Below are 21,308 nucleotides of genomic sequence, written 5' to 3' on the forward strand. Positions count from 1 at the left end.
TGACAAACCGGAACGAGAATGAAGATCTGTCTAAATCAAGCAATCCATTATTTGGTGAAGATGTTTGTTTTTTGTTAAGAAAAAGTTAAAAAAGAGAAGAGAATATAAATGAAAATGAAAAGGTAGAGTTGCATAAAATTAGCGAAGGGGAAGGTTTAATTCCACTTTTGCACCTCTCAACTTGTACACTTTTCTCACTTTACACCTCCAATTCTAATTTTGGACACATTGCACCCTCGACTATCAAATCCATCCCATTTCAGTCCAATTGATAACTCTCTGTCACCAAAATTAACCAAAAAAAAAAAAAAAGACTCCTCACCCCACATGCCAGTGAGACTTTTATATCCGAAAATCCATGGAAATTTTGAGGAGGGAAGTCAACAAATTTACTTTTATAGTCCATAAAGAAATATATAGTACACTCGGTTTGATAAAACAAAAGAAAGACTAAACAGAGAAAAAACATGAAACTAGGACTTCCGCTGTAGCACTTGAGATATGTCTGTATAACTATATCCCAAATACTAGAAAAGAACCAGCGTTGGGGCCTTTTGCATTTTGGCAGAGAGTCGTGTAAAGTGCACGTTGGGGCCGCGGTCATTTTCTCCGTTAATCTTGGTGCCGGAGCTATCAATTGGACTGAAATGGGATAGATTCGATAATTGAGGATGCAATGTGTACAAAATTAGAACTAGGGGCGGCGCAAAGTGAGAAAAGTGTAAAGTTGGGGAGTGCAAAGCGGAATTAAATCCAAGGCAAATGCATAGATAATCTAGAGAATTAATAGATGACCTTTAATTCTGCATAACAAATTACAAGTAATTAATTAACAATCCTGACGACTCTCAAACTTATAGTGAGGTCACCGTTCACTACATTTTCCGCGATGCGTGGATTGATGTCTAATGATTAACCCCCGACACTTAATCAACGAAATCCAATTAGAAGGATAGGACAAGATCAATAATGCCAAACCACAAAAAAAAAAAAAAAGAAAGGAAAGAAAGATCAATAATCCAAAGGAACAAAAGCAAAACGACTAATGCGGTCCCACAAAAATCTTCATATGCTGAAATTACGATGTCTGCTTCTTCCGGTTCTATTGTTAGATTATTCATCAAACTCAATGATGACCTTTTTTTTTTTTTTTTTTTTAATAATTCACAGTTATCCGTTTTTGCTTATTTTCTTCTCTTGCCTTGTCACCGAGATTGATGATAGTGAGTCTTGTTGTACAGGGGTTAATTGAATCTCAACCAAGCAAGCATTGGAATGGAATCTGGATGAGGGATAGTTGGCCCCTACCTAGTGGGCTAGTACCGAGTAGTCCAGTGACACATAGGCTTGTAACGTCTTGTTGAGGTGGACTACAAATGGCCCCCCTCATTATGATTATGGCCTTCTTCACAAGAGAGTTTTCTAAATTCTACTCATTATCCTTTTACGGATATGCGTTGCCAATTCTCGCCGTACCACGAATTTCTTCTGGTTTCATTTTCTGACCCCACGTACCCTATTTACACGGGAGATAAACAGCTAAATGTATCGACTGCTTGGAGAAATAAGGTGCATAGGGAAAAAAAAAAAAAAAACCACTCTTCCAGAAAAATGGTTTATACTTTGACACGTTCGAAAATAATAATAGTTGTTACTACTACATAACAGCTTAGAGCAAGCGGTCTAAACTTTACCATGAATCAGATGAGGCTCAGAGTAAATCCTCCATATGGTTACGATAACCGAGTGGGAGTAGAAAAATTACGGCCTAATTAAATTGATTGAAAAGTTGACGCATAAGTTGAAAATGCATCGGACAACAGAGAAGCAGCATCAACCACAGAGAGATCAGTTGACAATCTCTTCAGGACGAATGTTGGACCCACTAATAAATGGACTCAGGATTCAACTGGAGATTTTGGGACATTACACATTAATAATTCGGAGCAGTAGATTCCTGTATTCTACACTTGGAAATTATGGTGTCTGCTCTTTGGGGTAATGTTGGTTGAGACAGGTTTCCATATCCGTAGTATACGGCACCCATCTCTTCTGCACTTATTTTTATCTGATCTGATCAGTTGAATTCCATCAGAATGCATATATCAATTTCGCTGATGACTTGCTAACAGCCAAGTTCATAACGAATAAAAACCAAAACTTTACCAGGAACAGAAATCTCTCTCTCTCTCTCTCTCTCTCTCTCTCTCTCTGGTGTAAAATAAAACTGACTGATAATAGAGTGGTTCTTTACCACAGTATCCAAATTTTGTCAAGCTTTAAGCTAACTTGAATCACTGGTCAGTACATGGTGGTCGTGTGAAGAGAGAAGTCTTAAGCTTCTTGGCTGTCAAGAGTATTAAAATCAAGATAACATCATTTATTTCTTTTATTAGATGAAGCAACACGCGCATCTAACTCAATACCAAATCATCAAGCAATGTTCAAAGTGTAAAACCTCAAAAGACGCTAACGTAACATGGCACGATCAAAAAAGTTGCTTCACATATCATTTACTCCCATCTCTTCCATCCAACGCTTGGATCCATCCATTAAGCCCGGACTCAATCTGAACATGAGAATGCAAAACTCCATCTGGTTTAGAGCTCCGTCTCCATCCATGTCTCCTTCAGCCAACATGCAGACGATCTCATCATCTCCAAGATCATGCAGGCCAAGAACGAGCGTGTTCTTCTTCAAGCTCTCGAAAGTGATGAGTCCTTTGGTAACATCCATCAACAAGTAGAATCCACTGCACAGCTCCCCCATGAATCCCTCAGAACCTAGTCTTTGAATCATCGACGGGAAGTAATCTTCAAAATCATACAATTCATCAACATCCATGATCGACATTGATTTGTCGTTTGGCTTGAAGAATACAATACCTTGGACTAACTTTTTTTGAGAGGGCAAAGGATATTTAATGCTGCATGAGCATGTGGATGTAGTCGGCTCGCTTGGGTTCTTGTTCTTTTGCATCTTTCACTGGGGCTATGTGGTAGCGTTATTTATGCTTGAATAGAAGGATGTTCTCCTTCCACGAAGCTGCATGGGTCTGGGGAATAATTGTAAGCTGCCTAAAAGTTCACCCACCCCACGTACGTACCTTTTCGCAGTAACATTTTCCGCTGTAGCCAATACCAGTACTGAGTTTGTTTGGACTAGAGTTTATTTGGATGATTTATTTGAGACAATTACGGTAGAACTTATTGTGTGCAACGGATCTTCTGTCTCACACCTTGTGCCACTATCTGTCCCACTTTTTATTATATTGCTATTTTTCCTTCATAAACATCATATTTTAGTTCTTTTTTGTTTCCTTAAGATTCAATAACTATTAATTGAGTAATACATAAAATTTAACAAAATCAAAAAATCAAAATGCATAAAAAATGAGATTTTTTATGAATTTTCTGCTATATTTTTTAATTTTCTATTATATATTACTTTTTTGAAGTTGTTGTATTTATTTTTTACTGAATTAATAGTTATTGAATTTTGAGAAAATAAAAAAGAATTAAAATATGATGTTTATGAAGGAGAAATAGCAATATAATAAAAAGTGGGACAGAAGATCCGTTGCACTTTTTGTGATGTGACGTATATAAGATAAAAAGGTGATTTGAATTTATGAGACAAATTTTTTTTTTTCAAATTATCTCTATCCAAACCTGGCTGACATTAATTTGGGGCCCTCAACAACTTTACTGTTAACCGAATCTCTTGATTTAATCAGGACTGTTGACATCAATTAAAGCAGTTGGGATGTGACCTAATCTAGTTTTATGTTTCACCCTTGTGAGGTTAGCATATAGTAAATGTCATGCCACCGACGGAATCAGAAATTTTAATTTGAGACATATATAAATTCTAGATTCAAAATAAAATTTGTTAAAAACTTTTGTAGGGCAAATAGCTTAACATATATAGAAGCTATTGAAATTTGTCAAAATTTTACGGGGAGAAAACTTGAATTGCGTGCCACCTTATACAGGATTCTATCCTGTTGAGAATTTGAAGTTTTTTTTTTTTTTTTTTATAGATTATTTTGAATAGTTGAAGTTCGTTTAGGCACGTGCCGGATATATGCGCTCATAACAATTTCTAAGCTACTTTAAATCCTTAATTATTGAAATGCTTAGTGTTTATAGGTGTATCCATCATCTTGTTCTCTATCTATATATAATACCAACTACTCCAAATATTTAACCAATGACCAAAGTTCTATGCTAGACTTTTAAGTATTGCAGATAAATATTAGAAATGCATAAATCAACACTAATCTCACGAAGTATTTTTTATTAAGTTTGAATTTCATCCGTCACTTTTTCCTTTTTCCTTTTAGAAATCTTTTGGAATGCACGGTAGTGCACGGCAGTTAGCCGAGCAAGAAATTTCCCTTTGGCAACGCCTTGGATTTATTTCACACACAAAAAAAAAAAACAAGAACACGTTGGATGCCTTGGAAAACTACAAAAGCAATGAACTTATCACTTACCTGTGCACAATTTTAACGTATAGTAGATTGAGAATTTTTTTTTTTGGATAATATAATATTTGGATAAGTTGGACTCTGATCATTATTACAGATCAGAACATGTCTCTAGAGCCCTAAGTCGCTTATAAGACACTTATAAATTAATGACCAACATAGTCATCACATTTGGATAATGGTAAGAAAATTTCTTTTCCAAGTAAATTAGCTACCACAAATTGTAAACTTCTTGTTATTCGACTTCATTTTTTTGCAATAATTTTATGAAATAAGTCAATGGAAAAAAAAAATAAAAAAATTGATGATCATCCTCCTAAAATCAAACAACTCACCACCACCACCCCAAAAAAAAAAAAGAGAGAAAACGATAAAGGTCAAAGAGAGAAAGGACGAAAGAAAATTCATGGTAAATTTTTAGTTTAAGAATGATTGCTTTTGCCAACTGAATCATCTCTGTGGAACTTGGAGAGATGTCATATGACTATCCTTCCCAAGAATCCGTTCTTAGATAGATCATTTTTTGCCTAAGGCCTCCACTAACCCGATCATATATAGGAAAAACCTTAATCTTCAGTGTTAAGATCATTTTTTGTCGAAGTTGAATCGGTTGGATCAACCGGTTCAATCCCGGTTCAATGAATTTTTTTAAAAATAATTTATATAAATATATATATATATGCACAAAATAAGACATGTAATGGACTAATTTAATACTTTATATGATGAAAAGTTTACTATTTTTTAATAACTTGAATTTTTAAAAATAAATTTTTTAAATTATAAGTTAAAACAATAAATTTCATCTCAATTTTAATTATATCTATATCCAACCCAAAAATATCACAATATTTTGAAATTATACAAAATTCACGTCTATGAGAAATTAGACATTGTGAACTTAAATTTTGATTTACGTTTTGGGATTTAGAGATTGCAATTTAAAAAAGGAAGTTTGGAGTTCGAAGGAAGTCAAGAGAATCGAAAATAGAAATGTAAACTTGATAAGAAACAAAAAATGAGATAAAAGTGAGTGGTTGTGGCATTAAATAATTTGGGTTAAAGAAAAATAATTCTTTTTTAACTTTTTTCAATTTAATGGACAAAAATAAAATTAAAAGATGGAAGAAAATATCAATAAATTAAAAATAAAGAGGTTTGATTAAAAAGGGAGTGATAAAAGAAAAGATGATAGAGAGAAAGAGAGAGAGTTGAAGATTAAAAAGAAAGAGTCATGAGAGAATGAGATTTTGTAAGATAAATGGAAAAAAGAAATATGAGTGTTTGTTTTATATAAATAAGTTATAAAAAAAACTAATAAAATGTGATGGTGCAACGATTGATACATTGGTTTTCTATTACGAAGGTCTTGAGTTCGAATCTTGATAGCTGCATTTTGCAAAACTTAAAAAAAAAAGGGGGAAGTTGAAAACAAGAAAATCGCCGGTTCAATCCGATTTGGTGGTTTTCACGGTTCAACTGGATTTTAACCGATTTTCTGGCAAAATCAACAATGGCATAGAAATGGACCGGTGCCATGGCCGATTCGCGGTTCAACTAGTCAAAATAACATAGTCTTTGGAGTCCAAATAATGCCCATCACTCCGCAACTTTCATTTTCATTTCGTTTCACCTAAAAAAAAAAAATGAAAAATAGTAGTCCATTTCAGAGACTCAATAATTATAGTAGTTTCAAAATTTCAGAAAGAAAATAAAAAAAAGGGTCAGTTTTCCAGTTGAAAGAGAAGATGGACTATTTAATTTTTAATTGTTCCCCCTTTTCCATCGTCGGTCATTTTGAAGTTGACACGTCGCCTGATTTATCAATTACGGTATTCCAGAATGTGGGACATTTGAGTAGGACGAGATTCCAACCCCTAATAGTGGTTAATAAGGGCGTCCAATTTCTTGGCACGGGTGAAGTCGACTCCGTAGCCACCAGCCGCCTACCACCAATTCCTTAAAGATTGGTAGGGGTGGGATGAGAGATCATTGGTTCAAATTTTACTTTTCACTAATTGTTACAATATTTGATTTTCTAAAAAATTTATATGAATGTATAGTATATCCGTTTAGTCTAATAGTGGTTCAGTTCCTGTCGATTTCCATTGGCTCAGTTGAGCCCTTCCTCTTAAAATAGGCTAGAATAGGTGTAGAGTAAATTAATACTGATCGTCAAAAAAAAGGAAAAAAAAAGTGAAGTCGACTTCGTCAAAGTTCAGATTATGGAAAACCAAAAGAAAATTCATGTCATTTCTAATCTATAAAGTTTTGACCTAAAAATTTCTACTAAACTGGTTAAAAAGGTAGGACAATTTGAACTGGACACTAAAAATTTGCTTAAGTTTAAAACTTTTGTAAGAAAATGAAGAGAGTAGACCATATTGTGGAAAGTCGAAATATTTGCAGTGCTTAATCAGGACTTAAAAAAAAATCCTTTTCTTTAAATTTCCTGAACGACTTTTATTATAGCCTCGTTAGAATGTAAGCATTCCATTGACCTAAGCGAAAATGATGTGGAAATCTTCTCGCCATAAAATTTAGAACAGTTTGGAGGGCAAAAAAAAAAAAAAAAAAAAAAGAAGAAGAAGAAGAAGAAGAAGAGGAGGAGGAGAAGAAGACAGCTAAATGTAACTAGTCCCTTGATCTAGTATCCTGCTTTTCTGATATAGAGCTCACGTATCTTATCGTTAAGTTAATTAGTTTTTTTTTTTTAAAGCAGAATTCTTTCTGTCTTTTTAGTGTATGAATCTTTGCTACAGGTTAAAAACCTTAAAGGAAGGTTATCATTGTAGGTCGGCATGATCATATGCTCTTGATAAAAAGACAAATAGGAACAGGAAAATTTTTTACAGGCGGGTCACACTTCACGGGCCAATGTCTTACTCGAACCATCCTTTTCTTGAATCTTTCCCATTCATGAGGAAATTTCGATGCAGCTTCCCATCTCGTTTTGAACCAGTTCCATGAAGAACCAGCAGGCGTGGGTTCAAATCCAGACGCAGTATACTTGATAGTGATATACGAGGATTTTTGTTACTTTGTATCGTTTAAGATTATAACAAAGATTCACAAAAAAGGTGTCTACAAATCAACGGGTGAAAATACCTAAAAATTAGACAGAGATAATGAAATAGAATCATATTATGTGGATCAATTTTTTCTATTTTATTTTATTTTTTTTGGTAAATGATCAATCCTTTCTATGCATAAACAGTATAACGGATTTGAATGAATGCTACATCATTATGTTAGTTTGAAATTTAACTCCATATTTTACACATGTGACATGTATCGAGTAGGAAAGATTTATCCTAATAATATACTACTTGAAAAGAACTAGTATTAGATAAGCGTGTCTTGTAATTTTTTTAAAGTCACAAATGGAACTGAAATTCGCATTTAGATTGTCGCAAAAATTGACATCTTAAAAAGTCAATCTAAGAAAATAAAATACTCAGGTTCAGTCAATAAGAAAAATGAGGAAGACTGTTTGGGTCATATCAATTGCCGCAAATTTAGCAAACGGAGCTATGTGAATCGATTCTGACTGGTTTAATAAGACTAAAAATTTACTGGGTTTAGCTAAGTCAAAAAAAAAAGTTTTTTTTTTTCAAAAAAGGTCACATCTAATTGGAGAAATAAAAATGATTTTGAAGTTACTTTCAAGCCAAACAAAAGGTTCTCCCAGCAGGCTCAGTCATAAGACATCTCTTTAAGTTTCTAACGACTCCTGCCCAATGGATGGATGCATCAACCTTAAAAATTCAAAGTAAACGCCAATGCTCTAACTAGTAATTCAAGAAGACTTAATAATGACAAAGTAATTGCTATAGGACCTATTTATTCAGCATTTCCAGGGATTAAAAATTGCATGCGAACTCTTCTTGAATCTGGAATTGACCATGTCATATCCTCATGAATAAAAATTATCTAGTTTTCCTCTCAGTCCTGCAATTCATTTCCCAGCCGTCAAATTTGAAAGGCATGGTCCAAAGAAAAATGTATAGAGTATTATATTCTAGAATAATAATATGTGTTTATGGTTCAAAATTCTTTCAGAGGAGCTGATTTTTCCTCTATAGAATGATTAGAATAATAGAGTGCTTTCACAATCTTGAGTTCTGAAACGGAGGCCAGTGGATGGCAGGCTGTAAGGAAGTTGTTTAGTTTCCCATTTTGTTCAGACATGTCAATGGAGTCTATATCAAATTCGATGTTTTCTTGCCTCCTGTTTCTTTTGATCCAATCCTGCTATGGAACTGATACAATCAGCCAAAACCAAACAATGGCCGACGGTGAGACTCTAGTCTCCACAGGTGAAACTTTTGTGCTGGGCTTCTTTCCTGTCCAAGATTCCACTAACCGATATCTGGGAATATGGTACAGGAGATCTCCTCAAACGATTGTGTGGGTTGCAAACAGGGTAGCTCCACTGACAGATTCAAATGGAGTTCTGACAATCAACAGTGATGGAAATCTTGTACTTCTCAATGGAACAAAAAGCATCATCTGGTCATCCAATTCTTCTTCGACAGATGCTCAAACGAACTTGGTTGCACAGCTGTTGGATTCTGGAAACCTGGTTCTCGGAAGAAACGATGATTTCAGTGCAGAAAGATATATCTGGCAGAGCTTTGATTTCATGACTGACACGCTTCTCCCTGGAATGAAGAAAGGAATAAACTTGCAGACTGGCTCGTACTTGACATCATGGAAAAATCAAAGTGATCCTTCACCAGGACAATTCACTTACAAACTTGACAATATTGGGTTGCCTCAATTTGTTCTTCGTCAGGGTTCAGTGAAGAAGTTCCGCTCTGGCCTGTGGAATGGACAGCGATTTAGCGGTTTTTCTGTGATGAACACCACTGTTATTGCAGCTACTTTTGTTTATGATGATAAAGAAGTGTACTATTCGTACGAATTGAGGTATAGCTCAATACTCTCGAGGCTAACGTTGAATTCATCAGGCATAATTCAGCGGTATGTGATGAATGAAGGAAGTTCTGATTGGTTAATCATGTATATGCTGCCCTATGACATGTGTGGAGAATATGGTAAGTGTGGTCCTAATGGCATTTGCAGGATCAACGGTAACCCAATTTGTCAGTGCTTGGACGGATTTGTTCCCAAATCAAAAGTAGATTGGGATGCATTAAATTGGGCTGGTGGATGCATAAGGAGAACCCCCTTAGATTGCAAGCAAGGAGAAGGTTTTATAAGGCTTAGAAATGTGAAATTGCCAGACCTCCTGAACTTTCGTCTGAATCGGAGCATGACCAGTCAGGAATGTAAGAGAGAATGCTTGAAGGATTGTTCTTGTATTGCTTTCACAAACTCAAATATTACCGACGGAGGTAGTGGCTGTCTGATGTGGTTCGGTGACTTGATTGATATTCAGGAGTACCATGACGAAAACAGCGAGCAAGATATATATCTACGGATGCCAAAATCAGAATTAGGTAAACCATCTGCATAATTTCTTCATATTTGTTCTTTAGCTATTGCAATTTGTAACACTTGAATCATTCATGCTAACAAATGCAATTTACATTTGTTAGTCATATGCATCCTTTGGTTTTCCCCATGAAGCCACAGTGATGTTTTCAGTAATTACTTTTATCAGTTAAAATTTTAACCTGCTAAACAGTAGGGATTCATGTCACTTGTCACTCATTAGCCTTATGAATGCAAACAGTGAAAGTGTTTTCAATGGTAAAAGTGAATTTTTCTCAAGGCAGATGCAATCCAAAATCAGAAGCACAAAAGGGCAGTGCTTATTCTAGTGATTCCATTAGTTTCTGGAGGGATGCTTGTCCTTTGCTTTTTCATCTGGTGCATGCTTCAGAGAAGGAAGAAGAAAAGAGGTAACAGAGACTTGTCAGACCTTACCATCCATTTACATTCCAAAGTATCATTCTTTTCATTAGTTCATGTTCTAATTTTGATTTTGTACTCTTAAGTGCAACTCCAACTCTATTGTTAGAGAAAGGTAAAGCCAACAGAAATTATAGTCCACTGACTAGTATCAATTTGTTGTAGGTGTCAAAATAGGCAGTGACGACATAGAATTACCATTGTATCAATTGGAAGCTGTTACCACGGCAACTAAGAGTTCTCTTTCTCTAATATAATCGGAGAGGGCGGATTTGGACCTGTTTACAAGGTAAACTTGCTTATGTTCTTGATTTACAAAATTGAACGAAATCATACTTTTTATTTGAATATTGTAGGGTCGATTGGAAAATGGAGTAGAAATAGCAGTGAAGCGACACTCACAAACCTCTGGGCAAGGTCTGGGAGAGTTTAAGAATGAAGTTATTTTGATCTCCAGTCTTCAACACCGAAATCTTGTAAGGCTTCTAGCCTATTGTCTTGATGGAAATGAAAGGATGCTAATCTATGAATACATGCCAAACGGGAGCTTGGACTATTTTATCTTCGGTCTGATTTTCTTTCTCTAATCTTTAGCAGCTAAGATCAATTAAAGTTGGCTTACAAAAATAATCGAGAACCCACTGATAATACCACCTCCTGCCTGCAGATCAGAGTAGAAAAAAGTTGCTTGCTTGGAAAAATCGCTTTGAAATTGCCCTGGGAATATCAAGGGGACTTCTTTATCTTCACCAAGACTCCAGATTAAGAATTATCCATAGGGATCTCAAGGCTAGCAACGTTTTGCTAGATAGTGAGTTGAACCCAAAAATTTCTGACTTCGGCATTGCTAAAAGTTTTGGAGGAGATCAGACAGAAGGCAAGACAAGGACGGTGATAGGAACATAGTAAGCACTGACAACCACTTGCCCTGGATTTGTAAAGTGGCCATTTCTTCTGACTTAAAATCTGATGTTTCGTGCAGTGGCTACATGTCTCCTGAATATGCATTTTCTGGGACATACTCAGTCAAATCTGACGTATTCAGTCTTGGTGTGCTCTTACTGGAGCTTGTGAGTGGCAGAAGGAACAGAATACTTGACCATTTGGATCAGCATCTGAGTCTTCTGGGGCATGTAATAAAACATGAAGCAATTCTTCTCCCCTTTCACTTAAAACTAAATTTCTTCACCTTAGTAACATGATCAAGCCTAGTATCTTTAATATCTCCAGGCATGGCTATTGTGGAATGAAGATAAGGCCTTGCAATTAATGGATGAGTGCTTGAAGGAATCATCTGTCGAATCCCAAGTGTTGAGATGCATTCAGGTGGGTCTGTTGTGTGTTCAGAAGCTTCCAGAGGACAGGCCAACAATGGCAGAAGTCGTTTTCATGTTAAGCAACGAGAATGTGTCGTTACCTCAACCAAAGCATCCTGGTTTCTTCTTAAAAGACAGTTATACGAGGGTATCTGAGGCATCAGCTGAGGAAAGATTTCAAACTAAAAATGCGGTGACCATAACCGTTCTAGAAGGAAGATAGAGAAGAGCCCGTTGGACTCGGAAAGCTCCTCGCAGAAGCTGGGGGCCTCATGTTTTTAGCCTGCTTTCAGCTTCCAACCTCCAGAAAACGCCTTACTGGCCAGCATTTTACCCCGCTGGAAGAGAAAATCCGATTATGCAAAGTCTACGTTAGATATTTTTTGGTTGAAACTGGAAGCCATAGTCCTAATAGAACAGCCTCAAAAGACAAGTAGCTGCCAAGCCATCCTGTAGATAACGTAGAAGAGCTTAGACCAGTGATAGTAAATTGCACATTATTTGATCTGATCTTATTTTTTATTTTTCTTTTCTTGGGATAATAGACCAGCTAGGAACCTTTTCTAGATTCAGAAACCACAAACTGAAAGATTTTGGAAATAACCTTGTGAACATGCATGCATAAGTTCTATATCAAAATGCGCCAATCAAAGGCACTTCTTCAAGCAAATGGACAGCATTTTTCAAGATCTGTACTTTGGAAAAAGCCTAACAATTGACGAGAGCACAAGCTAATGGACGAAATCTTCTAGGTAGGGGAATTAATGAGTACGTAGACACTAAAGAACAAAAGATGAACACGAAATTATTCTCAAATTGCAGAAAATGATTCTTTGGTATGGGAGGCTAGAAACCCGATTAATTTTGTTAGGCCCTTTTATCGTGCTTCTGATCAGTGTAGTGGTGATTTCTTAATTTCAACTTGATAAAATGATTTCATAATTGCTGTGACAATATTATGAAATAATACCCTTAACAAATTTAACTGATGGCTGATCCGTTTTTGAAGTCTTGTTGGCCGATCAGCAATCAAGTCAAAGCAGTAAATGGAAGCTTTTAATCGTACAATGGTATATCATTTTCTTAGAATGCAGCTGAAGGACAAAACAAAAGAGTACAATCCATCACTAATAGTTGAAGCATTCTGCAAAAATTTTGTTGCTTCATGTATGCTTTGGTAACAAGAAAAATGATGAGGGTGCCTTGTACTGTCTTTCCTTTCGAAGACTTGGTAATGTACAGACCTTGTACAAGTACACACAAAAACAAAGTAAAGCAGATTTTGTCCAATGATTGCAAGCATGAATAGTCGCTTTATGAATATGAGTTCAGAGAACCTTATGAGAAGTATCTGATGCGATTTACTCCTCATCTTGCTTCGAGTAGTGTGATGCTCATTTCAGCATTGACTACTATATTGCTTTCTAAGAAAAACCCAGGCTGTTTAGCTTCAGGCAGAACTACTTCATTTCCTAACATGAAAATCACTGTAGACATGTCAGGCCTATCATCTGGACATTGTTGAACACATAGCAGCCCTACATGAATTGATCGAAGCACTTCCAATGGATGACACGAGTTGACTATGTGCGAGTTGACTAATTCCAGTTCCCTTCCTTCTTTGTAAAGCTTCCATGCCTAGAAATTTGCAATCAGACTAAATAATTAATGCAGCATGCCTATGCATGCATAAGAATATGGGATTCTATATCAAAGTTGCTAGTTGTATGGCTCACATGTCCAAGAAGGTTGAGGTGGCAGCCTTGATGGAGAAATGGTCTGTTTCTCTTACCGCTGATGGTCTCTAGTACTAGGACTCCAAAGCTATATACATCTGATTTTACTGAGAAGAGCCCATCTCCTGCATATTCTGGAGACATGTAGCCACTGTTTCGCAAGAAATCATCAGATAAAAGATTTTCATGGAAATGCAAAAGGGAATTGACATTTTACAAAAACATGGAATTCTTACTGTGTTCCAACTATGCGGCAGGTGTTGGCCTCTGTCTCATTCCCTCCAAAACTTCTAGCTGTTCCAAAGTCTGATATTTTGGGGTTCATATCAGCATCCAACAAAATATTGGATGCTTTGATATCCCTGTGTATGATTCGAAGCCGGGAATCTTGATGAAGGTAGAGAATTCCACGACCAATGCCTTGGATAATGCTGAAGCGCTTAGGCCAATCAAGTACCTTGCTGTTTTCTCGATCTGACAAAGTTTCAAATAACTTTTAGTTGTTCTGTTCAACTAAAGAGAACTCCAAATGCAGGATCCACAATCAGTGAAGCTGTACATGCTGACCGCAGAAGTAATTTCTGTTTAAAACTGACTGAAATTCAAATTAATGAGCAGTGTATCTGAATGTGTCTGCATGCATGTCGTGTTTCATGTTTGTCCATTATGCAGCAAAAAGAGGTCTGAGACAAAATCCTTCTCAGAGGATATCTAGACATGTAAGAGTAGTGTGTAATTTTCTAACGGCTGATTTAGTTACAAGGAGATAAGAATGTCTAACCAAATATAAACAAATCCAGGCTTTTGTTGGCCATGTATTCATAGATCAGGATCTTTTCAGCTTCTTCAATGCAACAGCCAAGAAGCCTCACAAGATTCCGATGCTGAAGTTTGGCGATGCATATGACTTCTGTCTTGAATTCATCTGGTCCTTGCGCAGATGTTTTTGAAAGTCGCTTGATAGCAACTTCCTGTCCCTCCTCTAGGAGACCCTAATGCATTCACGTGATGTACTAAAATGAACTTTAATTATTCACTATTGGAAAATGTAGGAAAATGAGGTATCTTGAAACTTAAAAGTGAAGATGAGTCACCGAGTGTGAACCAGCTATTCAATTAACACAAAGTGCCAACTTCAATATGAGGTAAAAAGTTTTATACGGACGGTTTACTCAAAATCCAATTTTTGCAGGAAGTATAGCTTAGTCAATGAATATTGAAAGATATACCAGGATACTAAAAATTGTTCCACTATATATGAAAAAAGAAAGGTGTTGAGATATGCCAATTTTTTCTACGGATTTTATTAGATTGTGTTTGATATCAAAATAATTTAGTTAGTTGAAGAATAAGTCTTGTTAGGATATTTGTTAACAACAAAAAATATTGGTTTGTTAACAAATATTTTACCTATGATTTATTAGGTAGAAAATAATATTATCAAGTAGTTTTTTGTTGAGGTTTTTGTTAAGATTTTTTAGAGAATTGTTAGTTGAATTGTGTTGATTTGTTTCCTTGTAAATACTATAGGATGTTTATGAATGAAAAAACAAGTTTATTTTTCCAACTTCATGCATGTCTTTCATTTTTGCAACACTAAAGTGTTGTTACTAAATTTATATCCCAAAAGGTTAACAAAGTGGTATCAAGAGCCTATATTTTAAGGATTTGAGTCTTTTTTTGAGAGTGAGTGAACTTGGTGAAAATTTCTATTTCATTATAAAATTATACGCTTAAACCTTCAACATAAATAATGCCAGAAAACAACTTCTTATTCAATCCTCCAAGTTTCACCGGTGACAACTACCAAATCTGGATTGTCAAAATGAAGTCCTATTTGGTGGTCAGTGATCTTTGGGGTATGGTAGAGACAGATTCTATTATTGAATTACCGGAAGATCTAACTATTGCAGAGATGAGAGATGGGATGCAGTCAAATGGAAATCAAAAGTCATGGAGTGCATTCATTCAGCAGTTTTCGATGCAGTATCCACAAAAATTATGGTTTGTGAAACTGTAAAGAAAAATTGGAATGCTCTCAAAGTGGCTTTTCAAGATAATGACAAAATAAGATAGACGCAAGTCTTGAATCCTAGGAGAGAATTTGAACTCCTTAGGATGAAAGACACAAAAAACATCAAAGAGTACTCTGATAGACTCTTAAATGTTATGAACAAAATCCGGTTGATTGGGAACAATTTTTGGATGGCAGAGTTGTAGAGAAAGTCTTGATGAATTTACCAGAAAAGTTTGAAACCAAGATCTCTTCTCTTGAAGATTCAAGGGATTTCTCTCCAATTACCTTGCCAAAATTGATCAATGCTTTAGAAGTAGAAGAACATAGATGAGCCATAAGAACTGAAGAAGTCATTGAAGGTGTTTTTCAAGCAACAAATAAGGATTAAATTCGACAAGGTGATAGAAACAACCAAGAGAAATATAACAAAGATGAGAAGAAAAATGACAAAAAAATTTCCTGTTCACACTATAAGAAAATCTCATAATTTTCAATATATTGTTAGTTTAGACCTAACATTCAATGTAGGTTTTGTAAACTGATGAAACATATAGAGAGAGTTTGCAAAAATAAAGGAAAAAGAGGATATCAAATTCAGATGGTTGATGAACAAGATAAGGAGTAACTTTTCGTGACCACTTGTTTGCAAGCAATAGTTTCAGTACTGAAACTTGAAACTTGGCTAATAGATAGTGGTTGCACTCATCACATGACATATGATGAATTTATATTTAGAAAACTTGACAAATCGCAAATCTCCAACATTAGAATTGGAAATGGAGGTTATATTGAGATGAAAGGTGAGAATAGTGTTGCTGTTAATTATGATCCAGGTACTAAAATTGTTTATAATGTTTTGCATGTATTTAAAATTAATCAAAATCTGTTAAGTATTGGACAATTATTGAAGAAGAATTATTTTATCATCTTCAAAAATAGGACTTGTGTTATATATGACCGAGTTAGGAATGAGCTTTTCTCAGTGAAAATAAGAGGCAAAAATTTTTCTTTGAATTTGTCAAAAATTGACAATTCTACGGTGCAGTATTGTGAATCAAAAAACTGAGATGTTACTAAAATTTAAAAAAAGATCACTGAAGAGGCGATTGATGGAGCTTATGTTGTGAAGATTTATGAAAAACTATCTAAAGATGATGGTGGTGACAAAGTGAATAAAAAGCCATACAAAAATTTGAAGGATTGTTTTATGTCTCTCATAACAATCATTTTTTGTATTGCAAATTTCTTCTTTAGGTTTGTCTATTATGTATGGAAATTCCACTTTCAAGTTGCAAAAAAATCATTTGAATACATCAGAAAATTTAGTGTTGATTTTGAAATTTGGCTCCAGAAACATTGCAAGATTGATGATAAGATTGCAGACATTTTTATGAAAGTCTAGTCTAAAACAAAGTTCAAAAATTTAAGAAGACAATTGAAAATTTGCAGCAAAAATGGTAAAAAGGAGTATTGATATATGCAAATTTTTTCTTACAAATTTTATTAGATTGTGTTTGATATCAAAATAATTTATTTAGTAGAAGCATAAATATTGATAGGATATTTGTTAACAAAAAAAAAAAATATTGGTTTGTTAACAAATATTTTACCTATGATTTATTAAGTAGAAGATCATGTTATCAAGTAGTTTTTTTTGTTGAGATTTTTTAGAGAATTGTTAGCTGAATTGTGTTGATTTATTTCCTTGTAAACACTATAAGTAGGGTGTTTATGAATAAAGAAACAATTTTATTTTTTCAAATTCATACAAGTCTTTTATAAGCCATTTTTGCAACACTAAGATGTTGTTACTAAATTTATACCCCAATAAACCAACAAAAGGGCCACATAGTAGTGACTTGCCTTGTCTTCTTGCAGAGTATGGCTTTTTCAAAACTCACAACCCTAATCTCATGAATTTAGAAACAAGAAATTTTGTGACCAATGAAAGTAATCGAGGTTTTATGCCCCATCTTTTACAGATCAAAGATTCGATGCAGGCGAAACAGTGTGAATGCTGCAGCAGTATAAAGAGAATCTTTACCTTGTAAACAAGTCCAAAGCCACCCTGCCCAAGCTCGTTACCGTCTGAGAAGTTATTGGTGGCTTTAATTATCGTAGACAACTCAAAAAGAGGCAGCTCGAAATCTTTCTCATGGTTTGTGTGATCCCTGTCAAGGATATGTCCTGGAATTTCTGCATTGTGAGATATGTGGTGGACATAATAATTGCAGTGATAAATCCACTAAGCCTACTCAGATCAGCGGATAGAAGATGCAAGTTACCTCGTTTTCCCAGCTTTGGATATCTCTTTTTCCTTATCTGAAGAAACAAAATGAAGCTGAAGGCCAATAGAACCACACCAAGAGATAGTGACAAACTTATGACAAATACTCTTTTCTTTCCATTCGATCCATTCAAGGAGACTGAAAATTCAATACCAAATAAAAGGTCAAGTACTTTAAGACTTGGTGAGCAGACACAGCATTCTGGGGATATAAAATTAGTTCTGCAAATCTTTGTATTGCCCAACCTATTGATCACTTTCAAATTCAAAGCAAAGAAAGAACAGGGAACACACACTGCATAAAGAAAAGAAGATCTCAATGTAACTTGACCTAACGGACAAATATTTGCCTCACATAGCCGCTTTTGCCTTCAGTTTCAGCTCGATACTGCCATTGTGGAAAAACTCTCTAATAGGGTGGTGTACTAGGTGTTCAAACTTCCCTAGCAGAAGCTGCTGGATACCCTTACCTCCTATCCAGTTTAAGAGAAGAAGAAGACAGAGATGGCGAAGACTAAAAAGAGACAAAAATAAGAAAAACTTCACTTAGTTAACTTATCCCCGCTGCCTTGAAGAAACAATGTGAATTATGAGAAATAACCAGCCAGACCGTCAGTTTATAATGCACAAAAAGAAGTTTATACACTGGCATCTTCCATGATGTTAAGTCCTTACCGAACTCGGAAGAAGCCATCCTAATGTAAATATCTTGCCCAGCATCATTTATGACTCTCAGGTCAATTAAATCTCCAAACCAGAGCAAACACCCACTTCCACTTCCTCCATTGCTTATGTCTAAACTTGAATAAGCTGTACAAAAGCAGTTCTCCAAGCATACGGTTCTGCATTCCTCGAGTGATATGTTCCTATCATATGATGAGTTATGTGTATCTGGTAGTTTAAAGCCAGAATACTTCACAAATACATCTCCCTTGTGACAATCCAGCTGTATCTTGCGATTGCAGCCACTTGACCAATACCCCTCAGCCCATCTCTCCGGATACTTTGGTTCAAATTTGTCTAGACATCCACATGTAGCAGAATTCCCAACGTCGCAAACTCCATAAGCGCCACATAATCCATAACTGTCACAGTTATCTGTTGGCGCGGACAGGTATAATGTCCAACTTTGAGTTACATTATCCCACGTCCAGCGCTGTCCCACACCACTTTGACTCAAGGTAAACCTTGTAATAGTGGAGCTGAGGAGCTTGTAACTATAGTAAACCTCCTGGCTATTGAGAACTACTTCATAGGAGAATATGGGATTTTTTCTCAAGCCTCGCACTCCACTAAATCCTTGCCCGTTCCATGGTCCAGTGCGGTACTGCAAAACAGATCCCTTTTTCACGGAATTTTGTGGATATCCGCTAGGATCACAACTATATGTATATTGTCCCGGAGCTGGATCCTCGTAACTCTTCCACGCTGAGACGTGAACCTCCAGGCCAGTAACAAAATTCCGACCCAGCTTCATCCCTGGTAGAAACGTGTCAGTTGGATGATGGAAGCTCTGCCACAGGAATGTCTCTGGTTTATCATCAGTTGCATCTTTGACTACAAGATTTCCGGTGTCTAGCAACTGTGCAACTGGATTCTGTACAGAAATTGATGAATTAGAAGACGACCATATGATGTCATTATTACCATTGCGAAGAACAAGAAGTCCTGGCTTGATAACCTCCAATACACCAGATGTATTGACTAGTGGAACTTCTCTGTTGGCAACCCAAACCACGGTTTGGATTGATACATCGTTGTAGTACCATATACCCACGTATCTATTAGTCGACTGGCTTGGGCTGAAAAATCCAAGTTCAAAGCTCCCGCCGGCAGAGATCATCGTTTCACCATCTTTGATGGATTGAGTTAATGCCAAGGTGTCTGTGACACTGGCAATCTTCGGAGTCAAACACAGGATTCCAAGCAAAAACAGCAAAGAAAATCCTTCAACCGATTTCTTCATGCTTCTCATTTTTGTGCTTCAGTGCTCCGTATTTACTTCAATCCTCCCAAACAAGTAGATGAAAGACACAAAACTAACAATTGCAGATTGTAAACCAAGTCATCTGCCTTTCAAGCAGTGTCTTTGGACGCTAGAATTCCCTGACTTCCTTGGATTAGACCCTTGGAGTCTGGCTTTCATTTGGTCACTTTCAATGTAAGATTAATGCTACCTAATGTGCTAAATAAAAGATTACGCTCTGGGTGATTATTATATACACTACTTGCCATGGAAACCCAAGAAGAATTCACATTTAATGCATGAAGTCAATGAAACTAAACTTGGAAACTGATTTACTCGGCTTAGGCGAAATGAAGGCAGGCTTCAGAACGTTGAACCTTTAGGTAATTTCCAGCAAAATAAATGTCTTCTTAAAACAAATACAGACAACCCTCGAGAAGCTTTCACTTCTGTTAACAATTTTATAGTGACAATTAGCAAATTTTTTTTTTCCACATTAAACTTAAAAGACAATTTTGAATTCAAAGCAATTGTACTGGGTATACCGTTTATTGTGTTGAATAAGAAGAAACGGGTCAGTTACACTTTTTCTTTTTTGTTTTCTTTTGAGGAAGGTCAGTTGCACTTCAATTGCCATCAGATTGGCCAGTTGGATGGCCTTTGTCACGTAAGAATAAGAAAAACCAATCAATTTCAACTTCGCTGCCATCATTGACCAAGATCTCCTCGCCACGTCCTACTCTTTGCCCTTTCAAGTAGGATGCACTCCACTTAGTTTTTTTTTTTTTTTTTTGGTCAAAGGTCAACTTCTAAGTGGATGGCACTCCACTTGTCAAACATGAAAATCAATTGAAGAAAGAGAAAATTGGAATCTTGAGTTGAACTAGCTTAACCTTGCAGCTTCTGGGTAAAGAGGATCCATATATTGATATTCGAGGGGAAAATTCGCATTGGCCACAACTACACTCTAGAGTCCAGACACTAACAACGACAGAAAGGATTTTTTTTTTTTAAAAAAACAAAGAACAAATTGAGAAGGAATTTGATCATCGTACTGTGATTAACCTAAAAAATCCTTCGTAGTTAGCAGCAGTGAACTATACATTATGAGTTAGTTAGTTGGTCAGATTTGGGCGAGTTATAATTGAATAATGGGTATAATTGAATCATTGCATGTTGTTTGACAAGATTATTGGTAAGAAATTTAAATTTATTTACTTAACACTTGAGTTTAAATGTATAATTATTTTTAAATATGCACAAATAAGTGAGTCGAGTCAATTCACTACTTACGAATTAAATCGATTTAATGGAGAACCCATTTAGACCATTCAAAATTAACGGGTGAATTATTGGTGAACGAGTTTGGGCGGGGATGAACATAATGACACCTCTAATCACTGGGAGAGGAAATTGGAATCTTATAGTTGAAATAACTTACCCTTGCAGCTTCTGGGTAAGAGGGTTTTTTTATATTCAAGGGGAAATTCGCATTGGCCACAACTACCCTCTAGACACTAACAGCGACAGAAAGGATTTAAAAAAAAAAAAAAAACAAATTGAGAAGGAATGTGGTTATCGTACTGTGATTAACCTATAAAAAACTTAGCAGTG

The 21,308-nt window shown here is 35.8% G+C and overlaps 2 protein-coding genes and 1 pseudogene across 7 annotated transcripts; 1 reads left to right on the forward strand and 2 right to left on the reverse strand.

Annotated features, from left to right (window-relative positions):
* Positions 1-2,502: 2,502 nt before the first annotated feature.
* LOC140007108 (calcium-binding protein KRP1-like) lies at positions 2,503-2,844 on the reverse strand. Its single transcript, XM_072049823.1, has one exon. It carries the CDS (start codon positions 2,842-2,844, stop codon positions 2,503-2,505), a length of 342 nt encoding a protein of 113 aa, XP_071905924.1.
* Positions 2,845-8,330: 5,486 nt separating this feature from the next.
* On the forward strand, positions 8,331-12,358 carry LOC113687655 (G-type lectin S-receptor-like serine/threonine-protein kinase At4g27290; annotated as a pseudogene).
* Positions 12,359-12,742: 384 nt separating this feature from the next.
* Positions 12,743-20,068, reverse strand: LOC113743479 (G-type lectin S-receptor-like serine/threonine-protein kinase At4g27290). 6 transcript variants are annotated; one of them, XM_027271499.2, is made up of 7 exons: positions 18,404-20,039; positions 17,727-17,867; positions 17,486-17,637; positions 14,206-14,416; positions 13,661-13,898; positions 13,425-13,575; positions 12,743-13,326 (listed from the first exon to the last, which is right to left on the reverse strand). In XM_027271499.2, the coding sequence occupies exons 1-7, from the start codon at positions 19,701-19,703 to the stop codon at positions 13,057-13,059; spliced, it is 2,463 nt and encodes an 820-aa protein (XP_027127300.1). In that variant the 5' UTR covers positions 19,704-20,039; the 3' UTR covers positions 12,743-13,056. The 6 variants fall into 6 exon arrangements, with proteins under 6 accessions (XP_027127300.1, XP_027127301.1, XP_027127303.1 ...); XM_027271500.2 differs by having other exon boundaries at positions 17,486-17,628; positions 18,404-20,034; XM_027271502.2 differs by having other exon boundaries at positions 17,486-17,628; positions 17,727-17,763; positions 18,404-18,574.
* Positions 20,069-21,308: the final 1,240 nt, after the last annotated feature.

This window comes from Coffea arabica, chromosome 5e, assembly GCF_036785885.1.
Source record: "Coffea arabica cultivar ET-39 chromosome 5e, Coffea Arabica ET-39 HiFi, whole genome shotgun sequence".
NCBI lineage: Eukaryota > Viridiplantae > Streptophyta > Magnoliopsida > Gentianales > Rubiaceae > Coffea > Coffea arabica.